The sequence below is a fragment of the Corylus avellana genome, chromosome ca1, assembly GCF_901000735.1.
Source record: "Corylus avellana chromosome ca1, CavTom2PMs-1.0".
NCBI lineage: Eukaryota > Viridiplantae > Streptophyta > Magnoliopsida > Fagales > Betulaceae > Corylus > Corylus avellana.
This window is the reverse complement of record NC_081541.1, coordinates 42,951,948-42,966,106: the sequence shown is the minus strand read 5'-3', so window position 1 is coordinate 42,966,106 and position 14,159 is coordinate 42,951,948. Positions and strand designations below refer to the sequence as shown.

The 14,159-nt window shown below is 36.8% G+C and overlaps 3 protein-coding genes across 4 annotated transcripts; 2 read left to right on the top strand and 1 right to left on the bottom strand.

Moving 5' to 3' along the window:
- Positions 1-4,354: 4,354 nt before the first annotated feature.
- Positions 4,355-4,960, top strand: LOC132172719 (uncharacterized). The gene has a single exon (XM_059584279.1). It carries the CDS (start codon positions 4,355-4,357, stop codon positions 4,958-4,960), a length of 606 nt encoding a protein of 201 aa, XP_059440262.1.
- An 87-nt stretch (positions 4,961-5,047) lies between these two features.
- On the top strand, positions 5,048-6,196 carry LOC132172711 (uncharacterized). Its single transcript, XM_059584269.1, has 2 exons — positions 5,048-5,974; positions 6,074-6,196. Exons 1-2 carry the CDS (start codon positions 5,048-5,050, stop codon positions 6,194-6,196), a joined length of 1,050 nt encoding a protein of 349 aa, XP_059440252.1.
- A 4,374-nt stretch (positions 6,197-10,570) lies between these two features.
- LOC132167204 (protein PIN-LIKES 3-like) lies at positions 10,571-14,058 on the bottom strand. 2 transcript variants are annotated; one of them, XM_059578113.1, is made up of 5 exons: positions 13,597-14,058; positions 13,111-13,211; positions 12,241-12,293; positions 11,957-12,142; positions 10,571-10,863 (listed from the first exon to the last, which is right to left on the bottom strand). In XM_059578113.1, the coding sequence occupies exons 1-5, from the start codon at positions 13,651-13,653 to the stop codon at positions 10,739-10,741; spliced, it is 522 nt and encodes a 173-aa protein (XP_059434096.1). In that variant the 5' UTR covers positions 13,654-14,058; the 3' UTR covers positions 10,571-10,738. The 2 variants fall into 2 exon arrangements, with proteins under 2 accessions (XP_059434096.1, XP_059434095.1); XM_059578112.1 differs by lacking the exon at positions 13,597-14,058 and adding an exon at positions 13,532-13,596.
- Positions 14,059-14,159: the final 101 nt, after the last annotated feature.

Here is a 14,159-nt window from a genome sequence, read left to right as displayed (position 1 = left end):
AAGTTCTGAGTTTAATACAATCTCCACCATTCACCTTTCATTTCAATTAAATATTTCAACTTTTGAAATAAGCAGTGATTTAACAGTTACGTACCGACAATGTTCACCTCCACCTCACCGCCACCGTATGGTTCTTCAGGATGATTTGTATTTCCCAATTGCTGTTCCAAGACCTCCCTTCTAGCGGATGATGACCCAACTTTCCTTGTGTGGACTACCTTGAACCTCTTTGGAGCCACATTTACCTATACAATTGAAACCAAAGTTAAATACGCAATGAAACATATAAAATCATCAGATGTCAGAAAAATAATTACATTCAATCCAACGTAAGACATTTCCTAAGTACACTACATATCAATGGCTAGTTCATGTCATAATCACCTTCTTAGTTTTTTTTACTTAATTTATTGCATTTGGGTAAACAGTAATGTCACAAAATCTGAACCATTTAATTTCCAAAAAAAAAATTGAGCTAAAAATACTACAAACACAATCAGCATAATACACCTTAAGCTGAACTACAATGAAGTTTCCGATTTAAATTTACCGTTGCAGGCGAGAACTTAGACTTGGAAACCTCCGGCGACACATCCGACAGTTCCTCGTCAGAACTAATATCCATCATCTCGATATTATCCGTCGGCGTACTCTGCGACGCTCTATTCGGATCATTCGCCTGCGGCTGCGAACCCTCCGGCAGGTCGTCATCAGAACTAACATCCATCACCGCAACATTATCACTATTCTGATCATTCGCCTGCGAACCCTCCAACAGGTTCTCATCAGAAATAACATCCATCGCGGCGACATTACCCGTCGGCGCATTCTGCGACGCACTATTCAGTCCATACACCTAAACGTTACGCTTCAGGTCGGGATTTTGCAAATTGGGTGCATTTTCGGGATCATTTATCGGGTTTGGAACAGGCAAACCCGATTTCTCTGGACCCGAACTTGGAGCATGGGTGGCGGCAGGGTTCGGACTCTTCTGAGAGGCTTAGAGGGCGTTCTGGGTATGGCGTTGGAAGAAATGTTGGATGCCAAACTTGGAGGGGTGGGGTTTATTGGTTGGGTTTGATTTCTTGGACGACGATGGTGATGATGATGATGATGATGAGGAGGAGGAGGAAGAAAAAGGATTGGGCATTTTCCTCGGAAGCATTGTTGAAGCTGTTAGCTGTGCGCTACTGGACACAGAATAAGAGAGAGACTGAGAGAGAGAGAAGAATTGGGGAGGGCTTTATATTTTTTCAATATGCTTTCTCTTTTGTAATTTCCCGCCCATACTTTGGCGCATTTCTACTGAACTCTGCAGATTTGGCTAAAAGTTTGAAAAACTCACAAAAGTAGCCGTTTTTTGTTATTAAAAAAAAAGGGTTAAATTTGAAGATGAAAACAAACTTTTTTAAATTTGGAGAGCCACTTTTAAACTGAACGAAATATTAAACTCAGTCTATCTTCTTCTACTTCAGTTAAATAATAGTAATATTATTATTATTATTATTATTCTTGGTAGATGAGAGAGATAATGAAAATGAATATATAAGATTAAAAAATTAAATAGCTTTCACTCTTTGGCATTTGCTATTTGGAGAGTTTTATTCATCAGAGTTAAATTTGAAATAGAGTAGAGAGCTTGTTAAATAATTATTTTTGTGAGTTTAATTTTTTAGGTTATTACTATTTTTTTTTAGGTTTTAGTTTTTTAATTAATTATTCTTTATTTATTTTTAATTCATTTTAATTTTTAGGACTCGTGGCATTTATATGTAATGACACGTGTGATGAAACGTAATAGAAGTACTAAGTTGGTCTTTTCCTATAAATCAAATACCATTTATGATAGGATTTAAACCAAATACTAATAAAGTAATTAACCCTTACAGATATTCAAAACACGAGTATCGATTTCATTATATTGAAAACCAAGGTCTCAATATCACAAAAGTAAAGCACGAGGGCATACCGTGACATAATGTCCATTAAAATTTTGAACAAAGTGAAATTTTCTGTTACTTTTTTCCTTTTTTTTTTAGGGAAAAATATAAAAAAGTCCCCCCAAACTACTAGCCGTTTTCGATTTAGCCCCCTGATGTTCCAAAAGTCATAAAGTAGCCCCCTCAACTACCAAACTGTCGCATTTTGGCCACTCTGTTAGTCAAAACCGTCAGTCTGGACGAAAACTACAAAACAACGTCGTTTGGTTACGAGTAAGTTACAAAAATGCCCTTCTATGTATTTTATTTTTTTATTATTATTATTATTTTTTTAAGGAGGAGCAAAACGGCGCCGTTTTGCTCCCAAAAGGGTTCACTTACCCTAAGCAAAACGGCACCGTTTTGCTTAGGTTAATTAAACCCTTTTCCCCATTCTCAATCAATCCCACGCAGCACAGCTCCCCCCTCCCCCTCACGCACAGCTGTGGCCAATTCTCTTCTCCACACGCATAGCTCCTGTGATCCAGCCCATCGCGTTGGTGGTCCCCCTCACGCCAATCGTCTGTCATCCCGTCGTCACGCCATTGTCCTGCAAAACCCAAAAACCCAGAAATCATTCCGTCCAAACTTCCCAATTGGATCGTCTCCCACGCACCACGCCGGTCGTGCCGTTCGTCCCCCTCAACTCCAATCTTCCCCTCGTCCTGTCGTCACGCCATCGTCCTGCAAAACCGAAGAAGCCACAAATCATTCCCTCCAAACAGCCCAATCGGTCACTGAAGGTAACCCATTGAGTTGTTCCTATTTTTTTGGGTTTGTGGAGAATGATTTTGGGTGTTTTGCAGATGTATTGATGGTCTGATTTGGTGTGAAGAAAGATTGACTTTATAGCGTCCGAAAGTGATATGGGTCCCTATGTTTTTGTGTATTTGTTTATTGTTTGTATATTTTTTTCCTTGTCTACAGACCCGTTGTTTTTTTTTGTATAATATAATATTTGAAGTTATTGGTTGATGATGAGTTTACTGTCTACTTATTGTCGGATGAGTTGGTTGTATGATTTGTTTTTTTGCATTCTGCCTTCCCTTTTTTCTGTGGTCCCCCTTGTTGTAATGCATGCCATCTGTGGTCCCCTTTGTTGTTTGTTGAAAAGGAAAAAGAAAGAAAAATGTGAACAAACCATGAGCTAACCGAAAATTAACAAAAAAATAAATAAATGAAATTGTCCAAATGCAGTGCACCCACCCTGCTTCTTTCAACTTACGGACGGACCGGCATTTTATTTAAAATGCACTCCCAAATGAGGAACTTTCAACAAATTGAAATTTGTTTATTTAAGAACACATCTTTGGCTTGCAAAATCTTAAATGAACTCCAATAGAAAGTAGACATTAACAAAGAACCTTAGTAGTTGTATATATTTTGGCATGAGAAGGGAAAATTATTCTTGGCCCGCCCTCCCCCCAACTTACACATTGTTTACAAAAGCACAACCAAACTTTAGAAAGCGATAATCAACCTTCCACTTTGTGAAACAAAATTGTGTGGTCATTTCGGAACATAAAAAAGTTATCTTGAAAAAAATATGTATAGCACTTAATTAATTTGTACTCTTTATTTTTTTTATCGCACATATAAAATCATGATAATTAATTTATTTTATAGCGTGGAGTAACCCTACATCCCATCACTATTTATGAAATCCATTTGCAATGGGTGACGTGGATGTAGCATTACTTGTATACAAAAAATATAACTTTGCATTAAATGGTAATAATGTATCTCTATTTTTTTTTCTTCTTCTCCTCCCTTTTGAAGAAGCAGAGATGCAAAACCAAAGCACATGTGAATGCCACCAAACCCTCACACGTTTGAATTGAAACTACATGCTCGGTTTTTGTATATAGGCACAGTAACAAAAACCATAAAATTCGGGTAGGGTGTATTCAATTCTAGAGCGATCAAATTTATAACTTGTTTTTTTACTTGTATGTTTTTCCCTTTTTCTGTGGTCCCACATTTATGCAGTGGTCAATGATAAAATAAGTAGGAATACCTATGGCTCGGGTGTATTCGGTTTTGTGGTCCCTATGAAATAACGCCGTATAAAATAATGTCATATCAAATACTCATATGATCATATAAAGTTGCATGTGCCTTTATAATTGGGTGTACATAATTAATGACCATATATTGTCTAGATTTGTTTCCGGGATGTTCCCTTGCTTTATATTGAATGCCTTGTACAATTTAACTTTAATTATTATTTTTAATTTTCCTGTAAAGTGACTCTAATTAATTGAATAGAGGTTAACGCCGTACTTAATACTAGTTGATATTTACTTAAGCTCGAGATATATATATATTATATTTTATTGAGTTGTTAATTTTCTTTAATTCTTTTATTGTGTAGGATGACTATACGAGAGCTTGTGTTTGAGGTGCATTACGGTGGTAAGATTAATAGGGGGTTTACGAACACATATGTGGGGGGTGACGTAGATCTGCATGATGAGACGTATGACGAGGATAAGTTGTCATTTTTTGAGATTGAGGGAATAGTAAAAAAATATGGATACAAGTCAAGGGATTTGCTGTATTACTTAGAGCCAGGTTGTAGTTTTCAAGGTGGTTTGAAATTAATTTCATCAGATCATAATGTCTTGGAAATGGTTGCTGCACATAAAGGGGCACCGGTTATTGAGTTGTACCTTGTTTCATTTAATGAGCCTGCAGTTAATGATGATGAATATGAAGACGACAATGATGATGATGATGGTGAACATGGTGAAAATAATAGGATTGATCGAGATGATCCTTATTGGGAAGAAGTTTTCGAATCGGACTTGTTTGATGAAGATAACAACCTCCTTGGGCCATCCATGGCAAGGGGAAATGTTGAGGAGGGTGGTGTTGAGGGTAATGAGGAGGGTGATGGGGAGGGTAATGAGGGTGATGATGGGGATGAGGATAATGATGAGGAGGATGAGAGTGATGAGGTGGCGCAGGATGATAACTAAAATGCAAATGCAAGGGGAGCTGGAAAAGATAGTGGAAGGGGTAAGTGATATGGTGATGAGGTTGAGGATGATGATGCAAACTCTACCATGGCCCGAAGTGACATTCTTGTATCCCCTCCTATAAGTGACGAGGAGAATGAGGTTTCATCTGCTGCCAGATTTGTAACTAGGCGAACAGAGTTTCAACAAACTGACATGTCAAATCCACAGTTGAGTAATAGGCAAATGTTTCCCTCAATCAAAGTATTTAGACAAGCAATTAGGGAAAACAATTTGAGGAAAGGTAAGGATATAAGGTTTAAAAAAAATTACCGAGCCACATGTATTGTCGTATGCAAGGATCCAGGTTGTAGGTATCGGGTTTACGGTCGTAAATGCAAGGATCAAGATTCATTTGAAATTAGATCGATACAAGACAAACACACTTGTACAAGGCAGCATAGGAATTCGATTGTGAAATCTGGATGGATTGCTGATAGACTTATTGATAAGTTTAGAGTGCAACCTAACATGCCATTGAAGGCAATTCTTGGGGAAGTGAAGGACAAGTGGGGTGTTGATGTTAATAAATGGCAATTGTATAGGGATAGAAGAATTGCAAAGGAAATGCTTCATGGCAAAGACAAGCTGCAATACAAGAAGCTTTGGGATTATTGTGAAACCGTTAGACAAACATATCAGGGTAGTTGTGTCATGATGAAGGTTGATAGGCCTTTACCTGACCATCCGGCATGTTTCCAAAGGTTGTATTTCTCATTGGCTGCCATGAAGAAAGGTTTTCGAGCTGGTTGTAGGCCTATCATTGGGTTGGATGGATGCTTTTTGAAGGGGACTTATAAGGGACAGCTTTTGTCGGCCATTTCGAAGGATGACAATAATAACATGTACCCAGTGGCACTTGCAGTTGTTGAGGCAGAAACCAAAGACAGTTGGATATGGTTTCTTGAGACTTTGATCTCAGATCTTGGCACCCCTCTTGCACAAGGATGGACATTTATTTCTGATCGTCAAAAGGTAACTATATTATAAGTTCATTAGGTTCATTTGTTTTTGTTTTTCATTGTTTTTATCAAAAGATAACCAAGTGTTGTTTATTACTCATTGTGGTTGTAGAGGCTGCAACCAGCGTTTGACGTGGTGCTTCCCGGGGGTGACCATCGGTTCTGTGTGAGGCATTTGTATGCGAACTATAGAGATACAAGTCATCGTGGTCTTGCATTGAAAGACAAGTTATGAGTTGCGGCTGCAGCATACACTGAAGCTGAATTCCATAAGAAAATGGATGAATTGAAGCATATAAGTGAGAATGCATACAACTACTTGTCAAATGTTGACCCAAGCTCATGGTCCAGGGCTTGGTTCAATACATTCCCGAGGTGTGATCTACTTGTCAACAACCTCTGTGAGTGCTTCAATGCTTACATCCTGAATGCGAGTGACCTGCTGATCATATCGATGCTGGAATTCATAAGGAAGAAGTTGATGAAGAGATATCAAACGAAGAGGGATGGCATCCGCACCATGATTGTGAGGCTATGTCCAAGGGTTGTTGCCAAATTGGATGAAATTGGACAGGTTGCTGGGCATTGCTACAGTACATATGATAGGGCTAGATTATACGAAGTAACACACAATAATAAACAGTATGTTGTGAATTTGTGGAGGAAAACTTGTGGCTGTAGACAGTTGGACATGACAGGAATCCCATGTGCACATGCAATGTCAGCAATTTGGTTTTTTAATGCAAACCCCAAAGATTATGTAGATGATTGGTATAGTGTTGAGATGTATAAAAAAGCCGACGATGACATTGTGTATCCAATGCCCGGAGAAGACCAATGGGTGAAGACTAACTACGACCAAGTGGATCCCCCCATAAGTAGAATACAACCAGGGAGGCCGAGAAAAGCAAGGACAAGGGGTCTAGAAGAGCCGGTTAACCAATACCGTATGAGGATGGGTGGAGTGAGGATGAGATGCGGCAAATGCAGAGGGATTGGACACAATAGCAGAACATGTCCACGGAACAGAGCAAAGGCAGTGAATTACAATAGAGGAAGTAGTAATGCCAGACAACATGAGGTTAGTTACTACATGTTTTGTATTTTTTTTTTTTTTTATATATTGTATTATGTTAATATTTGACAAGTTTATTATCATAGGTACAAGATGGTAGTGGTCGAACTGTACATAGTCAGAACCCAACTCCCCAGCCAACCATTGAGGCTGAAATAGTAAGTGATAAACTGTTTACATGTCATTACTCATTGCAATTAGTTCATTACATTTGATTTACCAAGTTTACATCATATGTGCAGGTTTCGCAAGATACTGATGCATCTTCTATAGGTAGAGGGAGTACTAGGGGTAGGGGTAGAGGTAGGGGCAGAGGTCAGTTTCAACCTACCCCAGAAGGGTCTACTGGACTGCAAAGGGGTGGACCAAGGACTAGGGGAGGGCCTACTGGACTGCATATTGGTGGACCAAGGACTAGTGGTGGAGGTAGAGGTCAATTTCAGGGTACTGTCCACACAGTCAGATTGTATGGGTCTTCTCAACATCAAACACCACAGTCGCAGGGCAATGCTAGTGTGAGCAAACTATTTATAACATTATCTCATTGTGGTGCATTTTACTTTTGGATGACACAATAAAATGTTACATAGTTTCAGAGTACTGTCAACACCGTAAGGTTGTATGGACCACCTAATACACAGTCCGCACAGTCAAAGAGGAATGTTAGTGTTAATGTGAGTACTTCAACCCACTTGGTGTTTCTTTTGTTAAATTATTATACACTTCAATTTAACTTGACAAATGATGTTAATTAAATGATATTATTTATTTTTATGTTTAGAAGAATCGATATAGTACTCCATCGATTCATTTGGTACGTGGATTATTACAGTTTGGGTTGGATTTTTTTTTTTTTTTTTTTTGAAGAGTATGAATGAAGTTAATGAAAGCTCCCAACAAATGATTAGCTTGAATATATCGTTTAAAGTGTGTAAGTTTAACAGGTAAAAGGAAAATTAGGTGGTTAATGTGGTTAATGTGGTAGGAGGCTGTTTGTGTGATTTATGCATGTGATTATGATGTAATGTAATTATTAATAGGGACATTGATATTTAGTTGGAAATTTTCAGATTTTGCCTTCTTTTTTTTTATGTGATTTTTCAATTTTGATAAGTAGATGTTACAGTGCAATGACGTTTTGATAAAGATCTTACAGTGCAGTGACGTTCTATTTTTTTTTTATATGATTTTTCAATTTTTTATTTTTTTTATGTCACACGACTCTCAATTGACACGTTAATTTTTTGCCCAATTTAGAAGATGAATTGTATATAAGGAGTGTTTATATAGAATTAATTTATTTATCGTTCGTGATTTACTATGTGCATGACTAACTAATCGTCAGTGCCTATTTTGATGAAATTGAAATAAAATAAATCCAGGTTGCAAATGAATGCTATTTACTTAATGGATATATATAAATAAATGGATATATATAGACAATGCTACAAACAATTCCGTTTACGTTTTTTTTTTTTTTTTATTGGGAGGGAATTCCGTTTACTTTTAAATTATTGTTTAATATGAAGAGGAATTGATATTTACTTTTAAAATAAGGTGAACATTGACTTAAAAAACAAAGACTATATATTACAATATACAATGTTTGATAATGGTTTTTTTTAGAAAACAAATAAAAAAAAAGGATTCCAATTTTTTCTACTTAAATATCTATCTAATGTCTGGCATTGTTTTCTTGGTCTTACCGTTTCTATTGAAAGTGGGGGAGTCAAATAATTTCTTCAACTAATTAAGGTCTCATAATTTCTTCAACTAATTGTCTAAATGATTTTAATCAATACTTTTTAACATACCTTAACTATATGCATTCTATGAACTATTTTTGTAGCAACTTGCATAGCCCCGACATCAAAATTAATTAAACTCAGATGACCTAAAATTTAAAATTGACAATCCAACATACCAATTCTACAACCACAAAACACGCATAGACAGTGAGTCTTCAAAGAGTATAAGTCATTATTTTTTGTATCAAACCTAAATAATCAAATTTTCCATTCCACTAAGAGGCAAACAGGTGGGATAGTTCCGGTTCCTTTTTTAACCACACCAAAAAAAAAAAGTCCAGTTGAAATACCCAACAGCCCTAAATCAACAACATCAACATCGAACACATTTCGTAGAAGAGACCCAAAAATCCACCATAAACAATCACTGTACAAAATTCAAACAAACGGAGAAACGAAGAAAGAAAGAAACTGAAAACCCCTAATTTTTAAATCCCTAAATTTGCACATTGTATTTACCGCATCCAATAAACCTTCTACCAAGATTTTTCTGCATGCGAGAAGTCATCACTGGTGATTCAATTCCGCACAGGCATTTCGTACACGCAGAGGTAGACTTCGCCGGTGAACTTTCCACCGACAGTACACAGCCACTCGTATCATCGTCAGCGAACTCACTTCCAATCTTCTCCATTGTTGACGAGCTGTTGGCCGAAATCTTCAAAGTCAGACTTCTTTCCCCCTACGATTTCGTTGTTTAATGGGTTGGGTAAGAAAACCATAAAATCGTTGCAGGATTTGCGTGATATGGGAGACGATCCGATTGGGCTGTTTGGAGGGAATGATTTGTGGCTTCTTCGGTTTTGCAGGACGACGGCGTGACGACGGGACGACGGGACGATCGGAGTTGAGGGGGACGAACGGCATCACCGGCGTGGTGCGTGGGAGACGATCCGATTGGGCTGTTTGGACGAAATGATTTCTGGGTTTTTGGGTTTTGCAGGACGGCGGCGTGACGACGGGACGACGGATGATCGGCGTGAGGGGGACCATCGGCGCGATGGGTTGGATCACTGGAGCTGTGCGTGTGGAGAAGAGAATCGACCACGGCTATGCATGAGGGGGAGGGGGGGAGCTGTGTTGCGTGGGATTGATTGAGAATGGGGAAAAGGGTTTAATTAACCTAAGCAAAACGGCGCCGTTTTGCTTAGGATAAGTGAACCCTTTTGGGAGCAAAACGGCGCCGTTTTGCTCCTAAAAAAAAAATATAAAAATATAAAAAAATACATAGAAGGGCATTTTTGTAACTTACCCGTAACCAAACGACATCGTTTTGTAGTTTCCGTCCAGACTGACGGTTTTGACTAACGGAGTGGCCAAAATGCGACAGTTTGGTAGTTGAGGAGGCTACTTTATGACTTTTGGAACATCAGAGGCTAAATCGAAAACGGTTGGTAGTTTGGAGGGCTTTTTTATATTTTTCCCTTTTTTTTAATAATCAAATTGGGAAAGTGTTACGTCGGATCAAAACACCGAAGAAAAAAAAAAAGGTGGGCTCTCAAACAACAACTCAAAATGAAAATAACAATGCAGAAATACAAACAAATAGTAGAGAAAAGGCTAAACAAGTGACTCGTTCCTCAATGTAGAGCCGTATAAAGTAATTATTGAAGCAAAAGAGATATAGATTGAAACAAACTTATCTAGTTATCTAAACCCCCGTTAAAAAACTGCAACAACTACCAGAAGTAGGCTAAGCATTGGGCAAGAATTCAGAACACCATGATTAGCTTGTAGATCCCTTTGAGTAGATCTAACAAAGAGTATGCTCAGTATTATATTTAACTCTTGATGTTTTACAAAATTCCTCTCAAAATTGTACAGAATAAATAGTAACAAAAGAAGGTAATTAAGCTTCTCATTGTAATTTGATCAATTTATGCAAATAATCTGATTAAGCAACAACGAACATGAAGATGGTTGACCAGAGTGTTAGAGCGAATGCTGCCACAGCATAAGTCCATAGGAAAATGATAGAGCATTCGTTCTGTCCAGTCTCAAGCAATTGAGAAATTGTACCTGCCATGTTCATCACATATCGTTAGCAATGAAAAATGTGCCTATAATTGCAGCAAATCACAAACCACAAATGGACATCCAAACATATTCACAATCTCCCCCGTTCAAATACCCGACATCCTCATCGGAGCCTACGTTATGATGTAATGCCTTAGTGCAAGTGATATTGTTAATCACAACCCAAGAAAAATATTAGTCATGTTTGTGTTATAATCGAAGCTTTCTGAAATCACTTATAAAGTTTTGTCTCATTTGATAAGTAATTAATGAAGGGGTATTTTTGTCCCATCTCAAAAAGTGAAAAGACAAAAATACTTATAAAATATAACTAATTTGATACTCTCCGGTTCAAAATGAACTAGAAAGGATCCTGTTCCACCTTCACCATCCATCCACCTAATACGAAACTTAAATTTCCGAGGTGTCACAAGTTAAAGTAAACTAATCGAAAACAATATTTATTAATCATAGAATTTATTCAAGATTGATCATTTCAAGGACTAATTAAAGCTAGCTGATCCAGAAAGTTCAATCAATCGGATCAGGCTTACATGTTGTTATTAAAATAACAGCATGTATGTTGTAGTTTAAGCAACAGTTAAGATTGAATTTTTCAAAATCTTTCTTCTTTTTATCTCTTCTATTAAAAGCTTCTCAAAGTAAGTCAACTTTGAGATTCAATCTTAATCGTTGCTTACACTACAACATATACGCTGCTATTTTAATAACATCATGTAAGACAGATCCCAATCAAGAAGTCCATTGAGTCTGAATCTTTCTATATACTGCAAACAAGCACCAGGAACCAAGCTTTTAAACTGGGGCTTTAACAATAATTGCCAATAAAAAGATCAAACTGTTAAGCAATTATGAATTTAATGTTAGAATGTTAATTAATTAATTAATTAAATTACCATTTCCTATCTACTTAAAGTTTTAGGATAAGTGATCATTTAATGTGGTACCAGAGCAAATGTCTTAAATTCAAACCCTGGCTCAACACTTACCTTCTATTTCAAAATGGACAGTTTGAAGCCCGAAGGATTGCAAAAAGAAAAAAGTTAAACAAAAATGGAAAAGTAATCATACATACCTACATTCATTGCGGGTGGAAGTGCATATTGAAGCATAAGTGTAAACTGAAATAATGAATCTGAGTCCACCATGCCAAAATGGTTTGCAGCCTTAACAATTACAATACCCAGTAAAGGCATGATAATGTACCGAATTGCAATAACCCCTAGAATAATTAATGGACCTACTCCAGAGCCTCTGAGACCTGTAAAAATTAAATTATATATATAAAGTATTTGATACCTTTCATGGAAAATCCATGAAAGAACTTTAACTAAGCCAACATAAGGTATAAAAAGCTACCTCTAAGAAGGTTTGCTCCAATTATTAGTGTCATACATGGTATTGCTGCATCCCTGTAGAAGAGAAAGGACGTTAGAATATACATTAAATGATTAAAGTTATCTGTTCTCATCAGTTTAAGCTTTTAGGATAAGTGATGATTGAATATGGTATTAAAGTTAAAGAGTCCGAATCTCGTCTCTGTCATTTACCATCTGTTTCAATTAAAAATTATAATTGTTGGGCCTCATTTATCAATGAGAGTGATGCTTAAACTTTTGGAAGAAGTGGTGATTTAACAAAGGATACTACAAGAATTTAATTCAAATTCCCAAATGAGAACCCGAGCTGGAAAGTGTATACAGAACACCAAATTGAAACATGAATGCTTCATGTTTTGCCATGGCTTCTAAGTTCTAAGAGTTATGGATTTACATAACTTGCTATGACAATCATATCTACCAATACTACTACTCCTGATATATTCTTATGACTGTGCGAGTTAGGAAGAACTATTGCTGCTATTTTTGCTTCAAGTAAAGCTCGACCTACAACTCTTTTACAATTTGCTGACATGTATTAGTATGTGATTGGAGCCACATCATTCACATTTTTTTTAAACGCTTTGACCCATGTCAATAATTTGTAAAAGAGTTGTAGGTCTAACTTTTTTTTTGCTTCTTGGTATAAACGAAATACTTTAGCTGAGAAAGAGAGAGAGAGAGAGAGGAAAAACTACTGTTTCTAAACATATATTTAATTGATATATGTACATGAAACTGATGTATTGATGTTTATTTCCAAAATAAACTTTCACATGTAGATATTAACACCAATCCAAGTTTCCAATTCACAGTAGGATCTATATTGAGGATGGGGTTGGATTCATACCCTATCAAACTCACAGAACTGTAGACGGCACGAAGAGGAGCATCATCACCAATCAGTATCTTTCGAATTGGAGAGACTAGTCCGATGATAAACCCGAAAATCTATAGAAGAAACACTAAGCATCTTAATTTGGAGATCCCTATATAAAGATAATAATTAAGCAAATACTTTGAAACAATTATGTAGAGCATTTAAAATGAGTCTGGCAGTGCATTAGTCTTGAATATTACTGAATTATCTCATTCTCCATTAAGTATAGGATCAAATCCTCAAGAAACAGAATAAGTTTATTTTTGGAATGAATGTGATTCAACTACCATAGTTTCTCTAACTCAAGGTCAAGATGGAATAGATTTTCCCAGATTATCTGCTTCTATTTGAACAAGCACGTTTACCAGGATTATACAAGGGAAAAACTGACCATACTGACTGCTTGCAGCACAAAGACAAAGCTTTTGCTGGATAGAACAAGCACTATGAGCATACCGCTGCGATTGTAGATGGTGCAAACACTTTTTGAAAGTCAATGTGCCCAATAATCATCTTAAGTTGCAGCCTAGTCTTCTCCAGCAATGTAACCTGTCCAAAGCATCTTTGAAAGGTTATTTTATTCAAGGAGGAAATTGGAAGAGGAAAGTAAAAAAGTAAAAGAAAAAGAAAAAGCGAAGTTGCCTTAAGTGAAAGCTATGCTTCTTAATGTATCAAGATATCACAACCATTAGTTACTCTGTTAGAACATTTTTGTTTTGGGAAACTTCAGTAAGCCCCTCTGAACTTCCACCCGATTTTACAGATTTCCCAGAACTTCCAAATCTCTCATTTTGGACTCCTGAACTTCCATTTGCTCTCACTTTGGACCCCTCTGTTAGTTTTTAACGTTAGATTAAACGGTTTGACTTTTTATAGCCATTATATCCTCACGTTAAAACTACTCCGTTTTGGCTTTAAAACTACAACACTCATTCTGCCCAAAACGACGTCGTTTTGGGCATTAAAATTATTATTATTATTATTTTTTTAAAAAAAGAAAAAGTAAAATATTAAAGAAA